Source organism: Platalea leucorodia (genome assembly GCF_965183815.1).
Source record: "Platalea leucorodia genome assembly, chromosome: 6".
NCBI lineage: Eukaryota > Metazoa > Chordata > Aves > Pelecaniformes > Threskiornithidae > Platalea > Platalea leucorodia.
This window is the reverse complement of record NC_138828.1, coordinates 53,493,839-53,519,466: the sequence shown is the minus strand read 5'-3', so window position 1 is coordinate 53,519,466 and position 25,628 is coordinate 53,493,839. Positions and strand designations below refer to the sequence as shown.

The 25,628-nt window shown below is 39.3% G+C and overlaps 2 protein-coding genes across 2 annotated transcripts in view; one reads left to right on the top strand and one right to left on the bottom strand.

Moving 5' to 3' along the window:
- Positions 1-77: 77 nt before the first annotated feature.
- Positions 78-19,241, top strand: VPS37A (VPS37A subunit of ESCRT-I). Its single transcript, XM_082315200.1, has 12 exons — positions 78-276; positions 3,748-3,822; positions 4,685-4,799; positions 5,704-5,804; positions 6,707-6,923; positions 7,992-8,062; positions 10,239-10,366; positions 10,454-10,512; positions 10,606-10,674; positions 12,662-12,805; positions 13,543-13,623; positions 13,856-19,241. The coding sequence occupies exons 1-11, from the start codon at positions 149-151 to the stop codon at positions 13,621-13,623; spliced, it is 1,188 nt and encodes a 395-aa protein (XP_082171326.1). The 5' UTR covers positions 78-148; the 3' UTR covers positions 13,856-19,241.
- Positions 19,242-22,170: 2,929 nt separating this feature from the next.
- The window catches only part of MTMR7 (myotubularin related protein 7), a gene marked incomplete at both ends in the record, with an annotated part of 49,143 nt that continues 45,685 nt past the window's right edge, over positions 22,171-25,628 (bottom strand). The window contains 3 exons of the mRNA XM_082315234.1: positions 22,171-22,527; positions 23,014-23,140; positions 25,027-25,167. Coding sequence (XP_082171360.1) covers positions 22,171-22,527; positions 23,014-23,140; positions 25,027-25,167 — 625 coding nt within the window. The remainder of the gene's footprint in view (positions 22,528-23,013; positions 23,141-25,026; positions 25,168-25,628) is intronic.

Below are 25,628 nucleotides of genomic sequence, written 5' to 3'. Positions count from 1 at the left end.
CGCGGTGGTGACGCAGCCTGCGTGCCGCCGCGGGGGCGGGGGGAAAGGAAGCGGCGCCGCCGCCGCCGCCGCGCGCATGCGCGAGGGAGCGAGGCCGGGCTGCGGTGGCGCCGGTGCCCCCGCGCCGGCCGGGGCTGCGGCGGGGAGGATGAACTGGCTGTTCCCCCTCGCCAAGGGCGGCGGCTCCTCCTCGCCCGCCGCGCCGCTGCCCGCCCTCACCAGCCTCCAGCAGCAGAAGCAGCGGCAGATCGAGTCCCTGCGCGGCGCCCACGCCTCGTGAGTGGCCGGGGCGGGCGGGGGCGCGGGGGCGGCCTGCGTCGCTCGACCCGGGCCCTGTGGGACCGCGCCTCGGGAGGGGGCCGTGCGTCGCCGCACGCACACCCGGGGGCCTGATTTCGCCCCGTCCCGTCCCGGTGAGGCCCGGCTGGGTCCCGCCGGCCTTCCGCCGTGCGGGTAAACAAGAAACCGAGCCGCCGGCGCTGTAGGCCGGGCGGCCGAACCCCGGGGTGTTCCGGGGTCCCGCCGGGCGGGAGCGGGGTCCCGGGGGCAGGGCCGCGGGTGCGTGGCCGCAGGAGAGCGGGGAGCCGGCCCGCGGCGGGGAGAAACCCGCCTGGGCGGCGGGGCGGGAGGCTGCGCTCGGGAACCGAAAGGCAGGTTTGCTGTCGGGGCGGCGGCGGGGCCGTCCCCGCTGGCCGGGGTTGCCGGGGATCGGGCGCCGATCGTCCCGCCCGGTGACACCGCCGCTTGCCCGGGACGTCAGCGGAATGATCTGATGGATTTTACGGTCTGCAAAGAGATGCAGGTTGCGTGTGTTGGAGTAAAACCCTCTTTCTGGCAACTGGCTGTAGGCGCCTTGTGCTTCATAAGTTGAGAGTAAAGTTTAATAATTGCAGTTCGCTCACTACCCTAATATTTTGAATTGTGGCGCAGGAAACATGACAGTATTGCTAAGTATTGACATTGCTTAAACTTAAATCTGTTCAGAGACAATTTCGCAAATATTTTTGAAAGATGGTTCACTTTTCTAAGGAGCTGTCTCTGTGAGTGCGCAGCAGCTTACCTAACTAGAAGTTTGTGTTGGACTGGCCTTACTTAGCCTTTTATTTCTACCCTTTTTTCTCTACCCAGGAGATGAGCTTGCCCCAAGTTAAGTTCTCAAAAAAACGTGATCAGTTTTTTTCAAGGTCAGCTTGCTGAACTGGTTTACTACCTGTTTGTGCAGGCACCAGTTCAAGCATATACGGGGAGGGAATGGACCCTGCAGCCAGGAATGGAGATGAGGGGTGGGGAGATGGTAGCTGCTCAAATGTAACTTTTCAGCAATGTAAACTGACCTGCCTAATCTCTCTTGAGGGTAGGTGTAAAAAAAAACCCCAAAATAGGCAAGTGAAGAGTATGTTCTGGCAAAGTGTACAGTTTTCATAAGGGATACTTATTACTGAATAAATCTGAATCACTGTGGCTCAAATTCTGTGCTTCTAAAAAGCAAGTGTAGTTGGTGCGAGTTTTCAGAAGTACAAAGGTTTTTTTGGGCGGGACTGATGTGCTTGCTTATGGACTCCACAGCTGCACAGATCTATAGGATAGGAATATGCATCAAGCATTGCAAGAGTGTTGTTTCCTAAGCAGTGATTAAATAAACGTTGTTCTAATGTTTGTTTTGTCTGATAAGTATATTTTTTGTCGTTCATTTAGGTGTATCCCAGCTGGTCCTTACTAAATGCTCAAAATAAAATTCTTGGCATGGTGTAGTTACCGAAGTTATGTAAGTTTGGTTAGTCTTCGTAGATAATAAAAGCCCAGGTATATGTGATCTTAATTTCATTACAGTAGATAGCCTTTCTTTTCAGGATCCCACACAGGTTAGGAGCTTGAAATAAAGCTTTTGTGTTTAAAAACCCGTTTTCTTACATTTGTTGTTGTTCTAGACAAAGTTAAGAATGTGCCGTTTTTCCAGTGAACTCATTCCCGCTTGGGGCAGGGACAACTAAGTTTATCGGTTCAAGGCTTTGCCTAAAGGAGGTTATAACAGTTTGGACAGCTCAATGAGATTCTGGATTTCTCATTTCTCTCTCCCTGTTCTCCTCTTCCTCCCCAGTTCATATAGGTTGTGCACGTGAGTGGAGCATAATTATATACCCTGCTCAAAAGGATTTTTTAGCAGGCTATTAAAATGCATGACAGATGATTACAGGGCAGGAATGTGCACGAGAGATTCCAGGGAGAATCCTTCAGTTAAGAACGAGAAGGTGGTGATTTCCGAGTGTTTTAGAGTCCTAAACTCTGATTTGAATTCTCCCGTGCTGAGGATGCCTGATAGTTTCTTCAAACAGCCTGTGATTTCATAGGGAAAGACCAGATACTGAGTTGTCTGTGAGAGGAATAAGGTCAGGCTGCAGAAGGCAAGGTGCATAGCTAGGTTTGTGTCTTGCTCCGTTTATTCCCGAAGCTGTGAAAACGAGAGTTTTAAATTCTGTGTGCAAATAGTGCTTTGGAGGGATACAAAACACTCCTAGCCGACACTTAACGCACATTTGCAGGTAATGTGTCTGGGGTTTTGGGGGGAAGTAATTGTATGGAGTGTACCTGGAGGTAGATGTAGGGGCGTTTCTGACGTTGGGTATAAAGAGGCTTTCTGGGAACACCCAGCTGCCCTTATTCCCAATTCCAACTGTGTTCCCTCCCTTTATAAGAGAGCCTTAGAAAGGTGAGGGAGAAGAATATTATTGACAAGGTGCAGGCAGGAAAAATACATGGAAGAGGAATCAGTCTGCTTTTTAAGTTTGTTTTGATTGTGGCATTGTAAGATGAAGCTGATTTTCCTGCCCTCCTTTCTCACCCAGTCCCAGTGTAGGTATGTTAATTTTGGCCGGAAATTCTGCTTCTGAGTTAGGTCTTCTGCTCCTCCTCCTCTGCATTCTTTGGGATGCCATCTTTCAAAACAGTCTTGCTGTGCATACAAATTGTAGAGTGCTTTGAGTGTTGAAATCAATTTCCTGTTAACGCAGACGATTGAAAGATTTTTCTCAGTAGCCTACCTGTTATAGGAGGAGCAAATTTCGATTCAGTCTTACCAGATTTCATAAGATAACATGTTTCTTCACTCGATGCTTTTGGGGCGGGGGGGCGGCTGTGTCTTGAGTGTCACTAGATCACAGAGCTTTACATTCTTACAAGTAGCTCTTCTCAAGATGATTCTTGAAAATATCTGTGCAAGTGCCTAGAACTTGGTTCATGTGGAAAAAACATCTATTAAATAGTAAGCAGATCTATTAAGGAAGAAGGCCTAGTGTAATGTATGTTTTAAATATTGATCTGTAGGTAGTGTTGCAGAGCAATACTTAGTTGTGAACCAGGTGTAACACCTTGGCAAAGTAAATGTTTTATCAGATAAAAATCAGTATATTAAAAAAATCACTGATGTGATGTCTTAAGTTAAGCCAGTAAGTGGAGAAAATAAGTTGAGATTGTTGTCAGATCAGTGGGTAGCACAATTTCTCTGCCTATATTTCCATCGCTTGTGATCGTGTATGAGGTTTGAAAGTTGAATCTACTATTTTTTGCTTTAATTTTAATATTCAGTATAGCATTCTGAAGCATATTAACTTATTCCAGCATTTTCAATTTTATTCTTACAAGGCTTTTCAAAACTAAACTAAATACAAAGGTCTGAGGTCATGCCCTTTTTTAGACTTTAGTGTTTTATATTGACCGTTAATTGGATGCTAACAATTTCTTCTTTGACAGCATTGCAGAAATTCAGAAAGATGTGGAATATCGACTGCCATTCACTGTAAACAACTTGACAATTAATATTAACATGTAAGTAGAGTGAGATATCTCTGTGCACATCTTGAAAATTAAAAATGTTCTCAAAAAAAAAGTAGTAATAGAACATAAATGGCTCCCATCTCATAACTGATTTGAGGAACTATAACCTGGATTTGCATTAGTGGTTGTAGTGATCTAAGTGCAAGTGGTTCTGTACAAGATGCAGATGCTCAGCTCAGCTGAAAGCAAAACTATATTTTGCTGTGGTCAGCTGCTAAGATACCTGCGTGGTTTTAGTTGAAGATAAGTAGGAGAAAACGCTTGAGGGTTTCTGATAACTTTGAATCCCTTACGAGTAAAAATAAACTTAATTAGTAATTTACTAATGTGCTGTAGCTCCTAGTACTAACTCTTACCCCAGTGAAGCTTCTGGATCATAACTTAGGTGATTTATTGTAACATTTCCTATGAATTTACTTGGGGGGTGCTTTTGCTCTGGCAAATATTAATGGTATTCTATTGACAAGTTTTTTATGACTTTAGCCTGATAACTTGCCTGATATTCTTGCAGGTTACACTACGTTGTTGTAATAACATTTGTATTAGAAAATATTCTCGTTATGCTACAGCTTTTTCTTGGTCCATGGACATAATTGCTTCATTGTTATGCCACAGTTTTGCCCAGTAAATGCTCTCTTCGGTTCTGTGGAAGCCTAGTATTCTAATCTGTCTGACTTCTAATTTTGTAACTGAATAATCCTCTTGTGTGCCTCACTCTGTGTTTCTCCATAACTCTTCTCGTAGAAACGTAAGTTTATGTAATTAATAGTACTTTTTCTTTGCATAAGAAGTCTTCTTATGCAAACTTTATCATGGGATGTAGCTGTAGTAATGATTATTCTTGTATTTGCAGCTTGCTTCCACCTCAGTTTCCTCAGGAAAAACCAGTCATCAGTGTTTTCCCACCTGTGAGACATCATTTAATGGACAAGCAGGGAGTGTATGTGACCGGTCCATTAATAAGTAATGTATGTATAATTTGTAGCTTCACATATATCTACATGTATTAAAATTGCTGTTAACAGTAGACTATTGCTAATGCTTCTGCTGAAAAAGACTAGTACAGATCCTAATCCCTCTCAAATTATATTTTCAGGGGTCTGAAAACAAAAATTCGGTAGTGTTCAGTATACTACTTTTAATTCTTTTACTGCTACCATTACTGAGTTCGATATTCCATATATCTAAAACTATTTTAAGTTATGATGGCTTAGAAAGTTCCTACCACTTTTCTTGTTAGTACCAATAGCACAGTTCTTGTTTTCTCTACAGCTATTCCAAATAAGGGAGAAGGATGCTTTAAGACTGTTCTGTGACATAGTTCTTTCTATCCTAATCCTGTTAGAAAGATATAAAGGTTTTAACTCTAATATGTAGGATTTTAATATGCTGTGAGGGTTTTTTTTTTTTCTCTGCCAGGAAGGATGTGATAGGTTTTTTTGGGTTGTGGAGTCGGGTTATGACTTTTTCAGAATGCAGTTAATGATGCTTTTTGTATCAAACTTAAATCTTGAGGGTTTTTTTTTTCCCTTTATTTTTTTCCTCCAAACGTATCTTGGTAAGCAAGGTGCATTTTTTTTTTGGTTGTTCATCAGAAATGTTATACTTGATTGATTCTCCATTGATAATGGAATATCCAAAAGACTTGTAGTTTCTGTTCAGTTCTGGGTGGCTTTATCACTTTATTTGGAGCTTGCATAAACACAGATTACATTAGGTCATATGTCTCTGAAATAGCTTACAGCACTGCCATGTGGGTATAATCAGTGAAGTTCAGCACATTTTGGAACTGTTGGATTCCAGGAGTAATTTTTCTTCTGCATCTTGCTGCTTTACGTTTTTTGAGGTTTGGTTTTGTTTTGTTTTTACCAGTTTACAATGCACTCAGATCTGGGAAAAATTATTCAGAGTTTACTGGATGAGTTTTGGAAGAATCCTCCAGTTCTGGCTCCTAGCTCAACATCATTTCCATAGTAAGTATCTATGAACATGATGAATAGAAAAATGTGTATTAACTTACATTTTTTAACAACAGATGAAACCAAGTATTAGGAGGGCAGGAACAGGAATAACGTAGTGGATGTATTGTGAGACATAGATTCCCTGCACAGTTTCATGTGCATGCTTGATGGCATGGTTGTTTTCAGAAGAAACACTAGATTTCATTGGAGCTGCTGTATCAACATGCTCATATAACTTCTGTTTTCCTGAAAAAGAATAAATGTTTACATTATCAGATGAAATCTTGATTCTGCTGTAGATCATGATCTGAGCAGTTCTGCTTCTTCATATTCTGTTCATAATCTCCCAGGCTTAGAGGCAGCTTCTGTTGCACAACTGTGCAGTTTAAATAATTGTATTAAATATGCAAAAGTGGTCTGAGACATTACAGCTTTATCACTACAACTGTGGTTCTCGTGGCTGATGATGATACTGGGTTCAGATGCAGCTGCAGTTGTGAATTTAAAAAAAAGATTGATGTTATTTAGAAGTAATTATGTGTGCATTGCCCAAGCTGTTAAATGGTATACTGCAAATAAGAACTAATGTACAACACAGATGCATTTCTCAGGACTTCTAGATGGAAACCATTTAAATTTTTGAGAAGTAGTTTTCTTATAATTAAGAGTGTGAGTGTGTATTTGGCTGCTCTACAAGAATATAGTTTAATGGAGTTGTATATTATGTCACAGTATAAGACATAAAGTAGACTTACTACATTGGAAATAACTGAGAACAGAAAATGCAAACTTTATGGTCTTTTAAAAATTCAATCTTATGTCTTGTATGTGGTCTAGTAATTACAATTCAGATGATAAGTAATGTGCTGTAAGCAGTTGGTTGCTCATGGTCGTGGTTGTTTGTTTGTTTTTAGCCTTTTCAACAAACCAGCTGGAATGCCTCCTTATGCTCCTCAGGGGTTTCCATTTCTTCCTCCGTACCCACCTCAAGAAACAAATAGAACAATGGCAGCCGTGCCAGTTGCTGAATCAGTTTCTTCAAGCTACACTACAGACAAGCCTGCTGCTCCCTCTTATGGCTTCATTGCTGATCTGCCACTACCTGTTCCAACAGCAGAAGCAGTGCTTCAGGTCTGTGCACTGAGTTTTGCTGCTTAAGCTATCCGACACTGGGTATAAGTTCCCTCAAGGGCACACAGGGCATTGCCACAAAACTCAAGGAACAGTCTGAGTGACTGCACTTCATTGTTTTGCTGCTGCTAGGAAAATGAAAATGCCATTCTGGCTTTGATAAAAAGTTTTTTAGAACAAACTTGAAGTCAGAGCAACAAGTTTGTCTGAGTTTCAGTGAAACTAGTGTTATGCTAAATATCTTTGAATATACTTTTTTTTTGAGCTGCACTCCCCCATAGTACAGCTGTTAATGTTTCTCCAGCCGTAGAAAATGAGATCCTTTTATCTATATGGGATTTCCTGCCCCGAACCTATCAGGTGAGAACGATGTGCAGTCTCAAACTGTTATGTGTAGAGTATTTATTTCTCGGTTTCATGCTTCAAATAGCTTCTCTTCACGGATCTTGGATGTGTGTACTCACAAAATCCCTCTCACTGATGCACTCTGGAAGGATTTTTTTTTTTTTTTTTTAATGTCCTCCAGAAACTTTCTATCCAAATGTTTAGTCTTTCATCAAATCCCATCTTTAGAAACAAAAGCTTTCTTCATCTTGGAAGACACTTTTCTGGTTTGGTAGAATTTAAAATTTCTACCTTCTATGAAGACAGACTTATTTTTCCCCTTCTAAAAACTTTTGTCCTGAGGGATTATGTCTTCAAAAACCACATGAGAGAGATCAAACTGTCAATCTCTTTCTCTGTTCTCACTTCCCTGAGTTATGCTACTCTTGTGTGTTTCCTGGGTCATCCACCTGTTCTCAAATGGAGGACATAGCAAGACAGAATTATTTTCCTCCAAAAGTGATTCATCTTTTATGTCATGCTACCCCAAACATCCCTAAGTATTTTGTTGCCATGGTTGAGTTGAGACATCTTCTGTTCAGAGACTAGTGCTACTGCTTCTTACTACTTTTCCTACTTTTCTTGTTGCTGGCAAGTATTCATCTCCAGTTTTGGATTAATCAGGTTAAATATCAAGAAATTGATCTTCAAAAATCTACTAAGCTTTTCTAAACTTCCATTTAGGTTGGCCAGAATGGATTTACTTACAAGATGCCTGATGTTCCTGATACATTTCCAGAACTCTCAGAACTAAGGTAAATTTTCAGAAGGTAGCAAAACTTTCCATAGTGATTAAAAGGCAATTATTGCTGGTCTGTATCTGATTTTTGTCAAAAGTCTGTATATATCACTGAAAGGTTTTTGTAGAAATTATAAATAGGAGAACTACCACTTACCAAAATTGTAGAGTCAGACTGTAAGCCAGCCTTGTATTCAAATGTGGTGCTTGTTTAGGGTTTTCTCAGCAGCAACAATACGTTACCATTCAACACCAGGGAAAAGAGCATTTATTTTTACTTTTTTTAACTATCAGTGTTCTGTCTTCTGGGGCCTCACCAGGGATTTGATTTCTACTAACACAATAAGCGTAACTTTTGAAGGAGGAAAGGGGCCAGGGAAATGGACTTGAGACTGGTTCACAAATAGACTACTTTGTGAGCAGCTCAGCATGTGCGGGGGGGTTGGGTTAGATAAATCCAGGTGGTGAATGTGCCAGCTGTCCCCGTGCAAATCACTTCCACATCTAAATACTTCATACACATACTACACAAATACTTTCATCAAAAGCATATCTTGTCACAATTGAAATGATATTCGTTATTGTTCCCAGCAGTTTGCTCAGATCTAATGAGACAGCCTCCTTGATCAGTTATCTGGGATTGAATAGATTACAAATTAGCTAGTAATTCTGAAGGGGTCTTAGAAGATTGGTTTCTTTCTGATCTCACATCTTTGTGGTGGTGTCATAGTTTAGTGATTGGAAACTCTGTCCTTTCAAAAAGGAAAAGACCTTTGGCAAGAAGGACTTCTGGGGTTTTTTTTTTTTTTGTTTCCCTTGACACCTTCTTAAGAGCCTGTTTAATTTAGCTAAATCAGCTGTAAGTTCTAGCAGCATCCTTATTATGTAGCAGAAAGTTAGGGGGCATGGGGGGGGGAAGCGTAATTTGTTTGTTTAGACAAAACATTCTAATCAAGTTTTGTCCTTCCAAGACCGGATTAAAATTCCATGATTCTTCTGGTGGTAGTTGAATTAAATTACAAATGGTAGTGCAGCTGTTCTGAGTAGCTCTGTTGGGCGCAGGTAGCAGTGTTTTGGTAGCTTGAGGGCTGCACAGGTGGCCTTTGTGGGAAGGGGCCCAGGGGCTGCCCCCATGCCAGACACAGCTGGCTTGGCAGGAGACCCACTGCAGGATAGCTGAGTCGATCAGTGAAGCAGGTGCTGCCTCTATGAAAACACATTTAAAAAAGAGCAAACACTGCAGAGACAGTGAGGATTCAGGGGAGGGGTGGAAGAGTGTGAGAATCCTGTGAACACCAAGGTCAGAGAAGAAGTGCCAGAGCAGATAATCTGCAGCCCATGGAGGTTTTGGAGAACCACAGTAGAACACGTATTTTCCTGTAGCCCATGGAGAGGACTGTGCTGGAGCAGATATCCACACTGCAGTCCATGGAGGACCCCCCATTGGAGCAGGCAGATAAGCCCTGAAGGAAACTGCAGCCATGGAGAGCCCACACTAGAGCAGGCTCTCCTGCCAGGAACTGCAGCCTGTGGAGAGGGACCCATGCTGGAGCAGGGGAAAAGTGTGAGGAGGAAGGAGCAGCAGAGACAAACGTACGGACTGACTGCAACACCTGCGATTCCCCCCACTCCGTGCGGTGCTTGAGGCAGGGGGAGGTAGAGGAGTTGGGAATGAAGGAGTGAAGTTGAGCCTGGGGAAAAAGGCGGTGAGGTGTTTTAGGTTTTGTCTTTCTTTCTCACCATCCAACTCTTACTGTAATTGGCAATAAATTAAATTAATTTTTCCCAAGTTGAGTGTGTTTTGCTTGTGATTGTAATTGGTAAGTGATCCCTGTCTTTATCTCGACCCACAAACTTTTCCCCTATATCCTCCTGAGAAGGGGGACTGAGAGCGCAGCTGGGTGGGCCTCTGGTAGCTGGCCAAGGTCAACCCACTATAGTAGCATTAAAAAACACTTTATAGGAAATAAGGTTTGAAATAAGAGATACTTTTTAACACACTGCTTTTTAAGCTCACTGCTACAGATAGTAGAGCCCACAATCCAGGCAAAAAGGGGAAAAATAAGTTGTGGTCAAGTGTCGTGTATCTGTAACATCCCAATAAATGCCTGAAACTTTTGGCAGAAATGAGTAACTCTACACGTAATGTTTGCTGTTAGCTTTAAATCTGCTTTCTTTCTGTTTGAATATAGTATATCACAGCTGACCAATATGAACGAGCAAGAGGAAGTGTTACTGGAACAGTTTGTGACTCTGCCACAACTGAAGCAAGTCATTACTGATAGAGATGAGTTAGTGAAAAGCATTGAAGAGCTGGCAAGTAAGATGTCAAAACGTTATCATCTGTGGCTGTGTTCTGTGAGCTGAATCCTTTAAAAATAGTAGTAATAGTGACTTTATTTTACAGAAAAAAACTTGTTGCTGGAGCCCAGTCTTGAGGCAAAAAGACAGACAGTGTTGGATAAAGTAAGTGAACAAGAAAATATTTTTCAGAAATACTAGTTGTGATATTCTGTTTTTTTCAGGGGGGAAAAACATTCTTTTTCTTCTTCCTTCCAGTATGAGCAACTCACACAGATGAAAGCAGCCTTTGAAAAAAAGATGCAAAGACAGCATGAACTTAGTGAGGTATAATCTCTATATCATATTATCCTTTAAGAATACTTCAATAAAACTGAAATTTTGATTTCTATCTTTATCTATAAAGAATATTCTTCTGGTTAAATTCTAATTTTATATGGAATAGATTCATATCAAGTGTGAAATAAAATGGGATGAAGTCCCAAACCGTTTGAAAGCAAAGCAGTGTTATGATTGCACTACTGTTTTTTTGAGTTGGGTTTTTTTTTTAACGCTGCAATAGAAGCAAAGTTGGAAGAAGGGAGTGTGATGAGCATTTAGAGCTGTTCTTAAGCACAGTCCTGGGTCAAACCAGTTTTAAGAATAGAATGTTTTATAAAGAAGGCTTATTTAATTAATGGTACCCATTCAACATAATGAGCTTGTAAAACTGTACCAGATGAAAATAATTAAAACCATTGTTTTAGAAACTTAAATTCTGTGATTCACTGGGTATGCTTACTTTGGGCAACACGTTATATATGCTGTCAAACTTTGCACATTCTAAAGCTCAAATAGAGTAAAGTCACTACTTCAGAAAGCAGTTTGGAGAAGAAGAATAATTTCTTAGTATGTTTACCAGGATATGCATTAAAAGATGTAACTTGTCATAAAACAATTTCTGTGCTGCAATCTTTGCAAGACTTGTGACCTGAGAATGCAACAGTCCATCAAAATAGTAACTGAATTTCAAAATGCTCAAAAAGTAACAGAATACGAAATAGCAAGCAAAAAGTTAGGTGACAGCAAACTGAATTATTTCATTGGTGATCTAAATGAATTAAATGTTTCCTCACTTGAAAATCAGAATAGTCTGACTCCTAATGCTTCCTTTCTGTGTGATGTAAGTTGGCTTTAAAGTGGGTGGAGGTAGTTGGCATTGAGAAACTTCCATTTCTGTAAGAAACCACTTAAGAACAGGACATAATACCCCACTGCTATATCACCTTTTCTTTTTTGCTGAGTTAGATTTGCTGATTCAATTTAGGGATGGTTAGGAGGCTGAGAGTTGGGGAGTTGCAGATGGATTTTTGTGCTGTTTTTCCACATAGGTTGTATCTTCATATATTGATGTTCACTGTGCACTACCTGGTATCTCCTGTTCTCTCTCCTTCAAAGTTCCAGACAAGCCTTTTTACTTTGTAGTGTGGGTGAATTTTAGTCGTCTTTTATTAAAGCAAACTCTCCTTATTTTGCACAAGATTAATTTAACAGGAAATTTCTGATTACATTGCAGTTTTACAGTACATAAGTAAAATATTTTTCATGGGGTAGATGAAGGGTACTCCAAGCATCTAAAATCTATAAATACCTTAATTTTGCAGTTCTGGCTCTGCACAGACTTCTACTGAAGACGTGAATTGCATTCTAATTAACTGTCCAAACGTTTTAGAGGAAAACTAATGCAATCATACGCAATAAGCAGAAATAAGGTTTGATGTTTATAAGAACAGAAGAATGAGTATACTGGTTTAGATTAGCAGCCCATTTACTTCTTGAGTAGGTGCTTTTTCCTTTCCTGTCTTCCTCTCCACAGCCATTTCAAGGGTATTTAAAAGCTGAACAATAAGTGCTTCTTTACCTTTTTATACTTCTCAGGTTCACTACTGACTTTGAGTCTCAAAAGTAGACCCTGTTTATTGAAGACACTTAAAAAGCTAGTTCTACTCAGAAATTTTGCACGCGAGAACCTGTCAGATTTCCAAGTTGGATGTTTTCTACAGTGTAGGGCAACAGTTGAAAAGCTTTAGACATTTGTGAGAGTCATTGTGAATCAAGACCTAAACTAGCAACGCTTTTCTCACATTGAATCCTTTCTAGTTTAACAGGCTATGCTGTTTCTTGGAGATGAAGCTTCATCTGGTCACTTAGGCTTTTATGTAATAATACAGCTTTATTCACATATCCCATATTTATATAGTAATTTTTCCTTCTTATTGGAAATGTAGGTTTTGATGGGCAGTTTAATATTACAGAGGAGTTTTTATTTTCTTAGAGTTGCAGTCCAAGTGCTCTGCAAGCCAGACTTAAAGTAGCTGCTCATGAAGCTGAAGAGGAATCTGACACTATTGCAGAAGACTTCTTGGAAGGCAAAACAGAAATAGATGACTTTCTTAGTAGTTTCATGGAAAAGAGAACGGTATGTGATATACAAGTCATTCTAATCTGAGGGATATACAACACATAGTGAATAAATTTAAGACTTGGAGCTTGAGCAGTCCTGTGATACAGAACAGTGCTTTAGTAAGCTCCAACAAAAGAAAAATATGTCCCTAAGTGGCTTCAGTCTATTTAGAATATAACCTGCATTCTGAAGGCATATACCTTTAGGATGGGAGTGCAAAGGTCTCCTGCGTTAGACCCTAGTCCTGTGTTGTTGCGGATATTTTTGTGCCGCTTTCCTCTATATCCTATACAGACATAAGGAATATAGCCACATGGACAATTTTAAATTTGGTAAGTCGACATAGAATGACATGTTATATTAAGCAACCTTAATGTTTAATTTATTAAACTTCATAAACTAATTATTCTGTTGATGGCTATCACGAAATAAATAACCGAGGTTCAAAAACTACCATTCTTGCTCATGCTGCAACAAGAGCGACTTACTGGGTAGTGTACCTTTCTTTAAAAATGTCTAATAAATGCATTTCATAACATAGGAAACAATTCTCGTGTTTCCCAAGCAGTTGTGGATGGAATAATGTTATCAATACAGACAGTTGTTGACCCTGAAGCTTGGAAGGGAGGTGGTTCACAGGGTTTTCCTTTTTTAAAGAGCCTGCAAAGTAGCTAAATCATTGCAGAGAAACTGTAGTATACATTATAAAAAATTCCTTTCAGAATTCGCTCTTCCTATGTCTTGTTTTGTAGCTCTGCCACTGTAGACGAGCCAAAGAGGAAAAACTTCAACAGGCAATAGCAATGCACAGCCAATTTCATGCTCCGCTATAGGTAAACTGCTGGTTTAATATTTGTGATGCCTTTTTTTTTTTTTTTTTTTTAATTTATCTCATTGTCACACACTTATAAATTGCTAAGTGCAAATGGATTTGTTACAATGCTTAGTGTTCTCACAATGCTTTCTGTGGAAATCATGTATGTACTTCATCTGTTGTTAGTTGTATTTAAAACATAACTTCTGGAGGAGTTAAAAATGTCTAATTATGAAAATTTGTCTTTACAGACTTCCTGCAAACTACACCTGCCAAGAGAATGAGTGAAAAACCCAATAAAGCACACTTTTTAATAACTATTATTTGCAAATAAGCATTTCATCTTCTGTGGTTGTATTTATAGAAGAGATTGTATACAGAGTTGGGATGGTTTTTGTACAAATTAGAATGTCTGTTTATATTCTCATTGTACTCAAGAATCCTTCTATTGCAATCTTTGCACTAATTTCTTGTATTTATTGTTGATAGTTCTTATTATATTTAAGTTCCTGCTGCTATACTCCATTCTTCAGAGATTAAATATCTAAACATGTAATTTTGACTAGCTTTTTACATTTTTATAAAAACATAATTCATATCTTTTGTATTTTGAACTTTAAACAGATTTGGCTTGATCTGTGGAAGAGTTTGAGATAAATGGTGATACGGCTTTGGAAACTGAAGTTCATAATTTGAGATTGTCAGTGGATTCACAAGCTGTCTTTTCTTGAAGCCAAAATGTTTCACAACAAGTTTTTTACTTTGAAGTAATAATACAAAGCTAAGTATAGCGTGTATTGTGTTTTGGATAAGTAGATTTGGATTGAGCAAAGAATATGTTGGAACAAATTATATTGGAATCAAAATAGAATAAATGATCTCTGTGTAGATTTGGTATGTTGCTCAGTAGCACCGATGCACTTGATTTCAGGAGTGGCTTGGTACCTACCACTGTAATTAAACACAATTGCATCTAACAATTTCATTTTTATATTTGTTTTTACTTAAAGGAAAAATAATCAGGTCACCTCCCAGTTTCTGTTTTATGCAATATGAATATGTTCATCATGTGAGGAGCTCAAAAGCACTTTACAAAAACTAGTTCTGAAGTTCTTTGTGAAGTAGCAGTTATTTTTTCCTAATTTTAAGGAACAAAGAAACTAATTTGGTTGGAGTTGCATAGTGTGTTACATTATGGCCAGTGATAGAATTTGGAAGTGCGACTTAATTCTGCCCTTTCATTATTGAATCTTGCCTCTGGTGAGATGACTTTGTTTAGGATGGGTGTATATCTGGTGAGAATGGATCGGACTGAGTGCCGTATTCTATAGCAGAAAAATACAACCCCTAAATACATGCCTGTATGTTCTCTCTTGCTCTTGCAAAAAGACACATTCTTAATCTTGTCAGTGCATTAGGTTTTCATGGAGAGAACAGAAAGAATTGTACAGTTCTGAGAGATAAATAAGATAAAGCACTGATCAAATAACTTATCAGGAATGCTGCTTCTTTCTTGTCAGGAAGCAGTCTGTAGATAAACCTCTTAGCCAAGACACACTGCCTCTGTGTAACCTAGAAAGGGTCACAGAACATCACAGATTCAAGTCTCTAAAGCACGTCAGTCCAACCGAGTTCTTTTCTGTATCATTAATCTTCAGTCAGTCCTAAATTCAATGCTCTTCTAGAAAAATGCAATAAGGTATTTCTTCTGAATTGGAGAAAAGTGAGTAAATTTGGAGTTACGAAAATCACGTAAGCACAAGAAGTCTGTTCCACGGGCTAGTGAATCTTCAAATGAGGCTTTAGTCTCAGCCCTGTCACGCTTTACAGTACTGTGGTTGTCTGTGTTAAGCTACTGCCTTTCAAGGCAAGTAAACTATTCACTGGTATTTGATGGGATTTTTCTTTGTGAAGCTGGTCCAAATTCTGAGATAAGATCTCCCAAGCAAATAGAACTATGGTCCAAATCAAAGAAGATACTTCGGTGCCTGCAAAAATAAAGAGGTTGGAAGTGCCATGGTTAAGCAGTAATTTTAGAGTATCTTCTTGCAAAAAACCGTGTCTACTGACTGTGTGTAATCCTGCTTGTGTATTGACATAGCATGTCTGCTAATGTGCTAACTAAAGCCCTAATTAAAAGTGAGATCGTGTAGGTTTCCAGGTGGTTCTGAACTTGGGTGTCTGAGCAGTGTGATTTCTGCAGCTCTGGAGAAGAGTTAGATTTAAGTCGTCAGTGTTACCTTCTTGGAAAATTCCGTCAATTTTTGTGCTGAGTGTACAAGTTGTTTTGGATCTTTTTCTGAGTATCTAGCTAACGAGCTTAAAGACTAGACACACAATCCTGTACAGGGCTGCCTTTTTGTTGTTGTTTCTTCCTTGTAAGCAGAGAAAGGAACAGATGACCAAACACCAGGTGTTCTTCCTGAGTTGGGCTCGTACCTTCTGTATACGTTTTATAATGGCATGGAATGACGGACTTCTGTCCTCATCTGCCTCCTCCTGTCGAATGTTATGTGGTGTCTTATGGTGCTCTACGGTGACGGAACTCTCTAGCCAGGTCACCCTCAGAGGATTTGCTTCTCAAACTAGTACAAGATCTCAACACTTCAGCTCTTCCTCTTAGGTTATTTTGTAAGCAAATTTACAAATTCAGGACTTCTCTATGGAGTCCTTCTGATGATAATGGAGATGATTCTAGAAGAAAATGTCACTGTTCAATGCAAGTTCATAGTACAGTGTTTCTTGTTCAGGGATATGAAAGTTTAAGGTCTTCTCTTTTCTCCCTTTCTATTCTCTCTCATATATCGTTGTTCCTAATAGGGATTTTTCCCCCCTATTTTTTAGCCCCTTCTGCAGTCACAAACCTGTACTCTAGAAAAGAAGCACAGAAGTCTCTGTATTCAGCAATGATGTACTGGCTTAGCTGTGGGTATCCTGGCACAGGCAGGAATGGCCAGCCTGTTCCTGGCCCTTAAAGGACAAGCCAACCTGCTGCTGGTTTGGTTTCTTTTTTTTTCCTTTTCTTTTAGTCCTACACTGGTTGTGCCAATGCGAACATTTTTCCTTATAGGTAATCTTCACACTTTCACCAGAAGACTTAGTACAACACTGGTAACTCTGTCAGAGTTAGGTTTCTAGCATGCTGGTAGTTCACTGTTAAGCACATTCTTTACCTTATTTTGCTGAAACGTGGCATGTAGGTGTAAATCCAGCTTTAAGCAATTCCCTATGAAGTGTAAGAGAATGGCAGCTGCTGTTAGATGCATATTCTAAAAATCTTTTGAAATGAGTCAAGAGAACTCTTAAGCAATCTGGAATAATAGGCCACATACAGTGACTTGTTTCTGGAGATCCCTGCACTGTGCGATGCTCATCGTGAGGTGTTCTGCCAAGCGGAAAAGTGAAATCAATGAGCAAGAAATACAGGAGTAAGGAGGTGACTTGTCTCTGGTGGTGCGGTACTTCAGGGTGTGGGTGAGGGTGCATTCTGCATCGTAAATGCTAAGTGAGTCTGGGTTTTGCCTAATTTTAACATCTGCTCTTACTGCTAAATGTTTTCTATAGCTGAATTTAGGCCTTTTGTTCCTCCCTGAGTCAAAGGACTACTTAAATCCGGAACTGAATTCTCCACGTAGCAATTGTAACTAATGCTATTGCAGACCAGAGAAATTATTTTAAAATGTAAGTCTGAAATTAAGTAGGTTTCATTTTAGGGTGATCTTATATACAACTGGTGTTAATGGTCCATTCTGCTGGGGCTTATAGACGACAGTTTTTCTAGATTTCACACTATTTGACATGCTAACTTTTCTGAAAGACGGGGATTGTCAGGTAGGTACAGCTGTTCTAGCCACCACTACAAGCGAGAGACTACAATTACGTTAGTTGTAAGCAGTATCCAATGATCTACTATAGTTCCGTTGTTTGCTGTGTACATGCTCCTGCAGCTTTGCTGCTTTGGACCTTGACCAAATGCAGAAGTTGGTTAGAAATCTTTTAGTCCTGTTTCTGACCAAGTTCTTACTACTCCCTTCAAAGACTAGGAGGATAAGTCTTTCTAAAAGAGAGATTTAAGAGACCTTCAGGTAAAACTGAATTAAAACTCTGGCAACAAAGTTCAGTCAGTTATCACAGCCTTATTGTATACACTATTCTGAACAGTAAATACTGTAATGTGTTAAACTTACAAATAAAGGCTTTGGGATTTTTAATATATCTTATAATTGTCTAACTTACGGATAGAGTTGGGCATTCCAGAACTTGTTGGGTGGATACAGACTTGTGTTGGAAACGTGCAGTAAGCTACTCAAGGACAAACTTTTAATCTTTGTGTGTAGTGATTTGAGCTTTTCCCGTTTCACCCTTTCAGCAGCAGTAATTCCTGGAGCCACCTTCACTAAAATGGGCTTCGAAAACCCATATTGCATCTCTAGCTACTGCTTTTGTAAATGCCTTGTTTTGCTCAGATACCTGTAGAGATCAAATTTATATGTAGTAATAAGCTACAAGGAAAGCTTGTGTATCATAATAAGGGAATACCTTAACATAAAGCACTGTGTTCTTTTAGTCTTTGGAAACAGAATAAATTAATCTGAATAACCTTGGCAACCAGCAGACTTAAAAATGAGTCCTTGCCTGAATTCAGTCACAGTGATTCTGGTGGACCTGTAAGGTTTCATTAGCTTCTTTCCAGAATGATTTATATTAAAAGACCACTAAATTTTATTTTAAGATTTAAATGGTTTGCTTTGCTGGCTCCAGGGGCTTTACTGGCAATTTCAATAATATAAGTAAAGTTGAATGCTTATTTTACCTTCTCATCGCAATGTTTCTGGCCTCTCTGAATTCGGGGTTTGCCATACGCTTGGCCCTAGATCTTTGGCAGATTTTTTCCCAGTCTTAGTACTGTGATAAGTTGACCTGCTTTTAACTTACCCCACCACATGTTCCTCCCTTCCCAAATGAATTGTCAGGGACTTACCTGTCCTTGGAGGATTTTTCGGTCGCCGTGGTGTTTACCTGTCTCTGCACTCTACAGTGTGAGGGTGAGCAGCCAACCTAAAAGCTACCCTCAGCCTCCAGCCTACGTGCAGAAGCAGCCCCTTGGCTCGACTGTGATGTTTGTGGTAAACGTGAGGACTCTGTGTGCAGATCAGGGCAGCGTCCACATAAAAGCGTCGAGTTAGCTGGTCAACAGTGACAAAATGCTTATCTTCATTGCAAAGGCTACCTCCTTGTTGCTGTGTTTTAATTGTTACTAGTTTGTGTCATCAAACGTCTTTCATGCTATGTAAACTGGTGCTCTGCCTTCCCCCTGTCTTCAAAGAATGCGGTTCCCTGCCTTACTGCTAATTTTACAAAAAGAGCTTTCCTTCCCTGCTTCCCTCCTTTTACTTACTTTTTTTTTCCTCCTTACTTTTAATGATATCCTTCCGTCTGAGTTGTGCCCTCCAACTTTTTAATTTTGTTTCTCAGCTTTTCAGAATCCATTACCAGTTTACTACCTTTGTCAATGTCTTGTGTGGAGCTACCAATAAAAGCAGCTCGTGAATACATTTTCTTTGTTCTTTAGGTGGTGATCTTTTGTAGAGAAAACTTCAGCTGTTTGATCCCGTTGCCTTCAGTGTCCTTCAGATGCCCATTTTCATACTAAAGAACAGCCTGAACCTAGTGAGGCTAAAATTACACCACAGAAATCTGTAACGCTCTTCTAATCCTTTCTTTCCAGCAGTTTAGTTACGTTCATGTGTGTCCTATTTCAAATGACAGTGGGCTTACGCCAAATTTGCAAGGATTTGCAGCAGAGGGGAGATCCCCACAAGGCTACAAGAAATCCACGTTGTTCATAGTGTGGTTTTCTCATCCTTTTTGTTTCACATTCCCTAAAAAAAAAAAAATAATACAGGGGTGTAACATGCTCCCATATAATTAACTCAATTGACAGGAGCCTCACTTTTCTTAGTTATCAGTTGTAGATTCCTCCACAGCTTAAACTACTGGATTCAAGTATTGAAGTAGGGAAGGTAAAAAAATCCCCTGATCTCAGTGACAGAAGGAATCTTGAGTAAACAAAGAACTGTGTTACAAAAATTGGGAAAGCAAACCTTTGTTTCATTCACTGGTGTGAAATAACGTAACACTAAGTGACCTAAGTGTTTATTTGAAAGTGTTTCTCAGCAGGCTAATAATGCCACAAATACATACATTACAATGAAAACAGTAGTAGCTAATGCAAAATGCCAAGGACTGAAAGACGCATCACAGAGGGCTGCTAAGTAAAGGCTTAATATAAAATGGTAATATGGTAGTACTGTGGCTGTAAAGCTAGTTACAAGGAGTTGCGTAAGCGACATGAAGACAGTGCTTTGAATTTGCACATATTGCTGTTCTGCATTTATTTCTAGACATGTCTAATAGGACACAATACCGTCGTACACAATTTTACATGTTAATGATGTGCAATAATATTGCCCATTTTCAAACTCATTTGTAGGCAGAATATTTGTGTGTTTTGTTTTCATTGCTGACTTTGCAGCATGTTTCTTTAGTTTAAGAAAACCCATTCAAAATCTCCTTTAATACCATACATTGTACAGGCTATGTTCAAAATATGAAACATTTTTAAAAGTGCAATTAAAATCAGGGCTTTCGTTTATTAAAAATTCATAAAGATTAAAAAAGAGAAGGCTAGATTCTCAACAGAGTATAAATTATAGCTGTATTTATTTCAATTGAGCTACAGCGATTTATCAAATTGAGGATCTGGCCTTTCCAGTATAACATTAAGATAAATCTTGCTGTTAGGAATTGAATTATTTGTTCAAAGACAGCAACTCCCTTAAGAGGATATAAATAATACTGAAGTTTACATACTCATTTTTAATAACATAAGTTCATAGAACAGAATGAAAAGCCATTCTGTAAAAGCAGACTGAATAATAAAATCTAAAGCTTCTACATTGAGGTATATTTATATAATTTAATTCTGCCTGTAAGTCTGTATTTGAAGGAGTAGTATGAAATGCAATCAAAGTAAACTTACATTACTACTGCTTTGCTTTACTAGAGTTCAATACCACATTGTCTCCCAGTGGGTAAGAGCAGCCATATGAATTTTATTTTTAACTTTAAAATTTTATTTTTAATTTAAAAAAAACCAAACAAAACAAAAACAAACAAACAAAACAAAAACACCTTGGAAGAATTACATCCTGATATGGAAGCCTTTTTGGTGAGTTTCAAAACATCCCAAATTTTAAACTTTTTTCAGTGGTTTACTTCCATACCTATGATTATGAAAGCTATTACTCCTATTCTTAAAAATGAGGAAAATTCTTAAACCAAAGGAGAGTAAACTTTCTGGTGTGGTGAATCAGTCTTTTTCTTAAATTAGCACTACCATGCTCTGTTCAGGTTGGCAAATACTAAAAGGGAAATGTTGTGTGAGGATAAAAAAACCCCTTGGTTGTGGTTAGTTTATTTTGAACAATAAAATTTGGAAGAAATATTCTTTATAACAGTTCCTTTATGGGCATAACCTTCCTTTAATTCTGAATTTGGAGTGATGCTTTCATAAGTGATTTTTATAAGTGATTTTGTCCCTATTCTCTCTACTGTGTATGTACTTCACTCCCACTGAAATAAAACATTTTCAAGTAGGAATCAAAATAGGCTAGAGAATTTGGGGTTTTATTACCTTTGACATTTTACCTTTATGTCTTATGTAGGTGGTTTGCAACAAGGGTAGGATATAAACAATCAGACTTGAGAACAAAGCATAAAGAGGCTATACTGCCTACCGTGCACCGTTCATTATAAAGGGATGCTTTACCACGAAAGCTGTGTCAGTATTGTTACACCTTGAAGTTTTGCTCACAGAAGCCTCTGAACTTTCAACAGTGGTTGAGAGTTGAGTACAAATGGGATGCATTCACGTGCAGCAGTAGCAGCTGCTTACTAAAGGATATTTTTGCAGGATCAAAGCTTCATTTGTCCCCTAGGCAAGCATGTCCATGTGTTAGTTTTACTTTGCCGTAACGGATTCTAGTAGGAGAATATGCAAAGTAGTTACCGGAATTCAAAATTTAACACCTCCCATGAAAAAAAAAAAAAAGAATATACACAATATGTCTGACGGCAAAAGAGCTCTACAAAAATAAGTTTTGACTGATTCACCAGTAAGGCTAACACTAATGAATCTTCAACCTTGTCCCTCTGTGTAAGAGGGTACTTTAGAATTTCCCATCTTTGGAACAGAACTATTATTTTGTACAATAAATAATTATGGAAATGTACAAAGTAAGGGATAATTATGTACAGCATTGATAAAGTCGAAACAAATACCACATTGGCTTAACTAAATATAACAGCAGATACTACCTTTCTTTAGCATTATGTCTTAAAAGTAGTAATGGCTTGTTCTTCTTAGATCTTTACTTACACAATTGCACAGTTCCCTTTCTTTGGATTATTTGTTTGGGCCACAGACCACTCCCATTCTTCGTCCGATGAAAAGATGTCATTCCAGACTCAGCTTCATCTGGATCCTTGCTGTTGTGAAGGTATTTCAGACTGCCAGAAATACAGCCTCATCCGAATCCTTGCCGCTGTCTTCACTAGGCAAGCAGCCACCCCCACTCGGGGACCTACAGCTTAAGTCCTCCACACCAGACTCCTGATCACTGTTAGCTGAGAGGTCGGGATCAGAGCTTTTCAGGTTGTCCTGTGTCAAAATCAGGGCTGAATCATCATCCCCTTGTGACGGGCTCCGGGATGGGAATGATTTCAGCTCGTTGCTATACTCCTGGGGAGTGTTAGCTAAGCTGTTGTCGGAAGTAGAAAGCCCTAACTGTTTGCTTCGGTCTTGTTGCTTACGCTTGACTTTATTATCATTTAATTGTGATTTCTGAAGATTTGCCAGTCTCTGAAATAAAGGAAACAGTATATATTACATGGACACATTCAGGGCCTAGTGGTCATCTTATGTGTCTCTGCCTTTTTAAAAAACAAATAAAGAAACTAAGTTCAGAGCCCAACCCAACTGGCACCCTTTAAAACTGCCTAGTTGCATTTAGAGAGTATGAGAAGTGCACAATTTATCACAAACCAATGCTGAATTACAGCATCCTTCAGAGTTACAATTCCTTCTGAGTTACAGAAAGATGTAACATTTCTTTGAGGAGTAGTACTTGTGCACCAACACAGGTGAAATTTTATCCCTAAAGAAAAGAAGTCCACTGTTGTATCTTAAGTGCAAAACATTTGTCATAGTTTATGTGAGAACAAAGATGACAGCTGAACGTCCTCATGCCGGAAAAGGATGTAGCGTGTAGGGGACTGTGTAGTGTGTGGAGCTGGGTTTCATTTACCATTGGTTAAGTCTGGTGCATCGAGATCAAGCATTTATTACCTCTCCTAAGGCCTCCAGCTCTTCTTCCAGCTGCTGAGTTTCTTCCTTCACTGCCATCAGATAATCAGTAACGGACTGTCGAGGATGCAGCCCCTTTTCAAAGCGGTTGTACATACCACTCCAGAACCTGGAATTGACAGGAAGGTCAGCAATTTTCTCATGTGGTGAGGTGGCCTCAGAAGATTTAAATACACACTTTTTTTTCAGGCATATGTTGTCCTAAATGATCGATCCATGGATTATTCATCATTAGAGTGCATAACATAAGTTCACGGAATATTTGGTAAGATTTATGGTTCATTTGCATTGGTTCTCTCCTGAGGATGCAACTCTGTGGATGTACACAGCGTGAACCAATTCTGGTACATGATAGGAAGAGAGGTGAATGTTCTTTGACTTAGATCACATGGCTGAGGATGGTTCACTGAATGCAAACTTTTGCTGTATTGTTTTCTTGTTCTCCGCTATGGGCTTTAGAGCAATAGTACCTATAAAACAGCCAAGGTTAAAGAGAGTTTTCATAATCTTAGTTCTCAACCGTTGTTTAACTTCCCATGAAGTCAACTTTGAAATTCTGTATGCTTGTTTTTGTCTGGGGCTGGGGGGTGAGGTGCAGCTAGTTAACAGGGTTTTTTCCCTCTGTAAAGAAAAGTTAAAAATCAGGAGTAAAAAACAGTATGGCATCCTGTTCTCTTAAAGTTTAAACTGACATTTTAAACTGGCCTATGGAAATTGCATGAAGCGTATATGTTGGCAAGTTCTCTTCCTGTTCTATGGAATTGACAAACCTTTGAGTTGATTTTTAATTTTCAGGAGGAAAGGACTCAAACTGTAAGTCCGTAGCTTACTCTAGCACTCCTCCTGTCTTCTGTCTTCCTGGCAGTACATGGCCACAGCCAGCCTCTGAGTATGTAACTAGTTCACCAGACAGGTTAAGTAACCAAGGGACCCGCCCTCAGCAGCAGCTGTCCGGCCAAGTAGCTGACAGATATTTTTGGAGCACGTGCATGCTCCTTGGTGGTTTATTATTCCTACCCCAATAGTATACTATTTAAGTCACATTCCCCCTTAAGTTTATCATCTGATTGATAGCTCACGCTTGGAAGTAATGCACCCACGTACCCAAGTACGCACTCAAGCAATTCCATTAAAATCAACAGGATTACTCATCCGATGGAGGATCTGCAGTATCAGTACTTGCTTTTATAAATCCCACTATCCTAAAGAATATGATTAATGACTATTTTTAAATTGTTTTAAAGTGGATGTGACCTGCAATAGTAGGCATGAAAGAATTCAATTTCTGTCATTTAGGATATTTATTGACTTTTAAACAGGTGCTTTTACTTGCAACTGGAAAACAAACTGATCAGTTTTACTTAAATCACAGTTTTCATTAATTTCTATTCAAGTTCTCCTTAAGTTTGTTAAGATTAATGGCACAATTAATTACTCAAGTCAGAATGTCAATAGTAACATTTCTAAAATTATGATATGTTGTTACATTTTGAAAAAAAAAATCAAGTAAAACTGTATACTGCAAGGTATAACAACACAGGGAAGGTCTGCTTTTTGTTTTACTAAACACTTGTTTTAGCAATGAAACCATATGATTTCTTGAAATGTCTCTTTTTATTTTTGACACCAAGTGATCCAAATAAACATCACAAAATCTTGGAATGGAGGAAGTTGAAGCAACTTTAAATTTAGAAACCACAGTCGAGAACAGAACTGAAAGACGTTTCTCAGTGGAAGAAGTGAGTAACCATGAAATTAGGACACACAACTATCAATATAGCTTTAATCTTAAGCTTCTTTTCAGACTAATACTCCGTTGTGGAATGGTGCAGAGGTGTTGGCTAACTATGAGCACACAAGAATGAACACATTACATCTGGGACTGAATTTACTCTTTATGAGCTACCTTATGGAACGAGAAATACTTAAATACAAAGGCACTCTGCTCTGTCCTAACACATCCTACAATGCTCAGTAGCAAGTGATACTACCTACTTGTACAAGAAGTTGCATGGAGCCATCTGCGGGCGCAGGGTCCCTTGGGTTTGACTGTGGTCTGATCTGTACAAAGGATTCAGGTAATCAGCACGATTTTTCCACAAGTGAGCCCACAAGGAATATGTTCGTTCTTGGATTCTGACAAAAAACATATGAAATAAAAATATATTAAATTCTCTACTACAATTCAGGTATAGCTAAAGCTTAGATGCAACATTCTAGTGCTACTCGTTTACAGTCAGCTTTATACTTCCTTAACAGAATTAGACTTAAGTTATAATAAAAACAGAGACCCATATTCCTTTGTTGGTCACTAAAGGCAAAATCCAATCCATTTCCCATAAAGCCAGAGCAGCTGGAGAGAGGAGGTGGAGAGATGGGTTCCTTTGCGAGATGGAGAGGATCACTTCCATAAAATTAGTTCTCAGACCGATCTCTACACCAAAGGGATCCCTGCGTTTAAAAGCACTCCTACACTATTGAGCTGCAATTTCTCATGCAGTTAGGTCTTCGGATATGATCACCCATGAAGGTTTTGATTTTAAATGGACTGTGGCACCAAGGCTGCTCTGCCTTTGAGCAGTGAAAGGGGCCAAACG